Raw genomic sequence first — 5,249 nt, forward strand, 5'->3', positions numbered from 1 at the left:
TAAATTTTAATTAAATTTAATTAACATTAAATTTTAATTAAATTTAATTAACATTAAATTTTAATTAAATTTAATTAACATTAAATTTTAATTAAATTTAATTAACATTAAATTTTAATTAAATTTAATTAACATTAAATTTTAATTAAATTTAATTAACATTAAATTTTAATTAAATTTAATTAACATTAAATATTAATTAAATTTAATTAACATTAAATTTTAATTAAATTTAATTAACATTAAATTTTAATTAAATTTAATTAACATTAAATTTTAATTAAATTTAATTAACATAATTAATATATATTGTATTCAATTTAACTAATATTATTAATATATTAATTTCAATTAAACTTAATTAACATTATCATTAAATTAATTTCAGTTAAATTTAATAAATTAGTTTCTTTTTTTCGTCTTAGTTGTTAGAGGATCGCTTCGATGGTTGCGTCAGAAGATCGTTTTCTTCGGTTTACATAATTCATAAAGTAAAGTTTTATTGTTATTATTAGGAATACATACAGCTATTTGGAATTATTGCTCTTTGTTTATTTCTATGCGGGTTTTGTGGGTATTCTGGGCTTGAAAACTTACCATTGGTCACATGACATCTTTCTAACTGTGATTTCATTGTTTGGTTGGTAGTGACGACTGACGTGAGGTTCGGTACGCACGTTAGGTTTAAGACAGATAGAGTATTCGTAACATAAAATTTGTCATGCATAATGATTAGTCTAGCTCCTCCCACATAATAAACCTAGACACGTTGAGACAACGGCTACACAATGGCTTTACAATGTAGATGTATTTATTCATGTTATTATTTTTTTTGTATTTATAATTTAGAGTAATTATTATTCTAAACGTTCTGAAAGAAATTTATCTCGGATTTATGGAAAATACAACATAAGGGATAACTTTCTATCAGATTTGAAAGAAATTTGGCTCGCAGAGAATATTTTACCAGGGATCCATGTAATTTTAGATGCAGTAATGGAGAACAGGGTAATTTGGGCGCGGGTCAAAGTCCACGACCCCATTCCCCGGGAAGGGGGGCATGAAACAAGAGGCGGATCATAACGACAGAGGTAAAATGGAACTACGTATACACCCTTTCGACGGGAAAAGGGGGTAGGCAACCCTTAGTATCAGTAGATACAAGGGGGGGGGGTTGCTCCAGCGCCGTGTTTGCGCACTCTCAGATCCAAAACGCCTACAGCGCAGGCGCTAAAAAGCGAGATGGAAGGCAGAGTTTTACCCCCGCCCCTTTCCCTCTTAGACTCGTCGAAAGGGTGTATTTTTCGCCGTCCCCGTCAGCAACGTCATCAAAACATAAATTTTCGTTACGGGTTGAAGGGAGGGCTCCATACTGGGCTACGAGTTGGACTGAAGTAAATACTAACTAACCGTTCTCCATTCCTGCTTCCAAAATTGCATGGATACCTGATTTTACCAAAGTTGTTTATGGAAATTTCAAATTATCTATTTAGGCAAAATTTCTATATTTAACCTATTTAAAACTATCAAAACTTTATAGTGTTACTATCTTGTTCCATTACAGTTGTTACACATGGCTCTGGTGTTATACCTTCCGGCCCTTTCGTTGACAACTCTGACACATTTTAATACGCACGTCACAACATTGGTACTCGGAATCGTGTGCACCCTATACAGTTCTATTGTAAGTACTTAACCCTAAATTATGTATAATTAAAACCAAACTAATTAAATTATTAACAGGGAGGGTTTCGCACCGTAGTATGGACCGACGCTTTGCAATGCATTCTTATAATGGCCGCTCTGTTAATGGTCATCTTTCAAGGCGTAATTAAAATTGGAAGCTGGTCCGATATTTGGTCATTATCCGTTGAAAATGGTTTTCTTACTTCGATAAGTTGGACAGAAAGTGGTACAGCGAGGAGCTCTGTTTGGGCTTTCGTTATTATGGGCCCTGTTTTGTCCATTGATTTCTTCCTAATCAATCAAGCCGTTATGCAAAGGGTTTTAGCTGTTAAATCCAATTCCGCTGCAATAAAGTAGTCAATATTTCAATATTGCTTAAGTAACATCATGGGCTAATAATACCCTGCAAGTTCCAATCTTAGTCTTTCAATGACAATTGTGCTTGTCTAGATTTCTAGTCCATCCTCAGCAGAAAAGTTAACAAAATTTTGGGGAATTCTAAAGTTTTGATAATGAAAATGGTTTGACCTCAATATTAGAACATACTAGCTTGAATGAAAGCGGTGAGATAGAGTGGCAATAATTATAATGATGCGTCATTGAAAGTTTCTCATAGCTCCGTTCTGTTAGGTAGGGAACTATGGTGGAACAGACACGATGTTGGGAGGACTTCGATACCGTCGATGAGGGTACCCTTGCAAGATACAAGGGTACTGCTGCATCGCAGGTCCACGGCCCCGCTTTCATGATTAAAACACCCTACAATGCAGGTGCCAAAAAGAGGCATGGAAATCAGAGTTTAACCTCATTTTATTATCCTCTCAGTATGATCAAACTGGTGTAATATTTCCTCTCAAAAAATATTGTCACTCATTTAGTCCGTGCTTAACAAGTTTATAAACGTCCCTCACTTTAGTTCTGGCTTACACCAAATTACCTAAAGACCACAGGTGACACAAAACCTAGACTAGCCTAACAAGACTGAGACAGTTCCTTGGGAACTTCGAGGGTATAATTAGCTTATGTAAAATCCATCATCTCATATAATTTAAAACATTTCAAGCTCGGTTATCATCGCTGCCATTCTGATTTTGCTTGTTGGTGTGACGATAGGCGCCGCTGCGGGAGTTCTCTACATACTCTACGGACAGTGCAATCCGTTAAGCTTGAAAGAATACACCGGTGTTAAAACAGTGGACCAAGTAATGTCTCCATATCTCAGAAACTGAATCATTGTGACTAACAACCATTTAATAATAACAATAGATTTTTGTTTATGCCATTGGAGATTTGTTCCTGGATTACCCCATTCTTAAAGGTGTTGCCATTTCAGGCATCATTAGCGCTTCTCTTAGTACCTTTTCATCGTACATCAATGCATTCGCTGCACTCGTGTTAGAGGATTTTCTTAAACCATTGTTCCCAAGTATCACAGCGAAAGAGAATGTTTCTGTTAAGATATGCATGGTTTTAAGTAAGTAATATGTTTTGAATCTTGATCCAGGAAAGATTCATGATGGAATAAGCCTCTTCGATGTAAAAAAGAGGGTAGGCAACCCTCAGTATCGGGACATACAAGACGGTTGACCAATAACTGTCTCTGTTCACTCTCTGCTCTCTGGATACAAAACGGCTTGTGCGCAGGCGCTGCAAAGCTAGATGGAAGGCAATGGTTTTACCCCCGTGTCTTTCCCTCTTGGTTACATCGAAGTGATCCAGAGAGGTTTGGCTTATGATGGCTCCTCCCCTCAATGGCGGCGAACTAGTGTGAGAATGCTACTGATTGGCTAAATGGAGCCTGCGTTTTACAGACCTATGTTTACTCCATATTTTTAAAAGATCATAAGAATCAATGAATTTTTTCTTACCAAGGGTCTGTTCTGAAAACACGTTGTTTACAAACAATTTTTCTTCGTAGGCTTTTTATTTGGATTACTTGCAACTTTCACCAGCCTCATAATACCGCTGATTGGTAATGCCGTCAAAGTTTTAAGCATAATAAACGGACTATTTCGTGGACCCTTGAGTAGCATCGCTTTGTTGCTTATGTTTTACAAGAAACTAACAAAAGCCGTAAGAGTTCACCATCTTGCACCAAACCAAAAATGAATTTATAACATATTGTCCATTTTTTTTCTCTTCTCAAGGCTTGCTTGTCATCTTTAGTGATAGTTATGACTCTCATCGGTTGGATTGCAATTGGCAACTCTTTGTACGTGAAGAAAAACAAATATAAAACCCTGGGACACTCTATTGATCAATGCGCCCTTGACTACTGGGAAACCAATCTTAACTCATCTGTAAAGGTCACTGTGGAACAGAAAGGGTAATGTACTCAAAGTGTTAAAGGCTGAGAGATCCAACAAAAAGGATTCTAGGCTAATTCAAAGTCGAGAATGGAAATAAAAATGGGCGATTGACAATCCTTTTCGTTGGATACAGGCCTTAAAAACCTTTTTGGCTATTACCAGGGATAGATTTAATTTTAGAAGTAGGAATGGAGATTAACGGTTAGTATTTACTTCAGTTATTCCGACTCATAGACCACCCAGTATAAAGCCCCTCCCTCCAACACGTAACGGTAAGTTTAAATTATCTTATTGGCGGCTCAATTAAACTACGTTTTGATGATGTCGCTGGCGGGGACGGCGAAAAATACGTATTTCCTTTTTACCTCTGTCCTTATGACCCGCCTCTTCTTTCATACCCCCCTCGTCCCAGGGAAGGGGATCCGGGACTTTGACGCGCGCCCAGATTACTCTGTTCTCCATTCCTACTTCTAAAATTAAATCTATCCCTGCTATTACAAATATATTTTACAAGAATCACTTGCTATTTCTTCACGAATCTGTTTTTTTCTTCAATGTAATTGACAGAAGTATTTTCATGCCTTTGTACGAGATATCATATTTTTGGTACACCACTATTGGATTTTCATTGGCTTGTCTATTGGGAATTGCCTTTTCAGAAATTTCAGTCGCTTTCCATGGTGAGAATATACAAACGAATCCTTTCTTCAGTATAAAGTGTATTAAAACAGAATTTTTTCATTACATAGCACGAAAAAAATACTCGCAAGTTCAAACTATGTAAGTTATATCAAAGCAAATAGATGAATGAGAGAGTAAGGCAGTGAAGTGGAAGATCACTCAATTCTCCAAATTTCCTTTTAGAGTCCCTGCCGAAAATGGAGAACCAGAATCAGCTCAATTGACATAAAAATTATTGCGTGATATCAGCAGAGGATAATAGAAGGATGAAATACAATCACCCCGCTTTTTGGTACACTTCTCTCGAAGAGAAATATTATATACTTCAGTTAATACACTTTCTTAAGTTTGTTCTGTCTTATACTAGTGATAAATAATATATAAAATTGTTGGTTTTGTATATTACATTAAATTAAAATTAGTAAAGATATATTGTACAGTTTACGATATAGTTAAATTATAAATATAAATATATAAAGTGAATTTAAATTAAATACTGTTATTCCCACTACGATGCCTTTAATCATTTTGATTGATTTCTCTTGTCAAAATTATAGAATGGCATTCACGATT

At 35.6% G+C, this 5,249-nt stretch overlaps 1 protein-coding gene and 1 long non-coding RNA gene across 3 annotated transcripts; one reads left to right on the forward strand and one right to left on the reverse strand.

The window, feature by feature from the left end:
• Window positions 1-320: 320 nt before the first annotated feature.
• LOC149620984 (uncharacterized) lies at window positions 321-3,687 on the reverse strand. Of its 2 annotated transcripts, XR_016375233.1 has the most exons (5): window positions 3,555-3,687; window positions 2,089-3,484; window positions 1,758-2,029; window positions 598-1,679; window positions 321-468 (listed from the first exon to the last, which is right to left on the reverse strand). It is a non-coding gene; the product is annotated as an uncharacterized LOC149620984 (long non-coding RNA). The 2 variants fall into 2 exon arrangements; XR_016375232.1 differs by having other exon boundaries at window positions 1,758-3,484.
• LOC149620985 (sodium-coupled monocarboxylate transporter 1-like) lies at window positions 1,570-4,984 on the forward strand. The gene is made up of 9 exons (XM_089854292.1): window positions 1,570-1,684; window positions 1,744-2,039; window positions 2,750-2,888; window positions 2,953-3,160; window positions 3,605-3,759; window positions 3,834-4,012; window positions 4,563-4,675; window positions 4,745-4,775; window positions 4,860-4,984. Exons 1-9 carry the CDS (start codon window positions 1,574-1,576, stop codon window positions 4,903-4,905), a joined length of 1,278 nt encoding a protein of 425 aa, XP_089710418.1. The 5' UTR covers window positions 1,570-1,573; the 3' UTR covers window positions 4,906-4,984.
• The last annotated feature ends 265 nt before the right edge of the window (window positions 4,985-5,249 follow it).

This window comes from Phalangium opilio, unplaced genomic scaffold, assembly GCF_054372755.1.
Source record: "Phalangium opilio isolate 3A_F unplaced genomic scaffold, DU_Popi_V2 ptg000209l_1, whole genome shotgun sequence".
NCBI lineage: Eukaryota > Metazoa > Arthropoda > Arachnida > Opiliones > Phalangiidae > Phalangium > Phalangium opilio.

Bases quoted from the DNA above. Each gene is read 5' to 3' on its own strand.
- LOC149620985 (XM_089854292.1), top strand. From the start codon at position 1,574: ATGGCTCTGGTGTTATACCTTCCGGCCCTTTCGTTGACAACTCTGACA. The intron at 3,161-3,604 runs GTAAGTAATATG...TTTTCTTCGTAG, and splicing joins TAAGATATGCATGGTTTTAA to GCTTTTTATTTGGATTACTT. The intron at 4,676-4,744 runs GTGAGAATATAC...TTCATTACATAG, and splicing joins AATTTCAGTCGCTTTCCATG to CACGAAAAAAATACTCGCAA.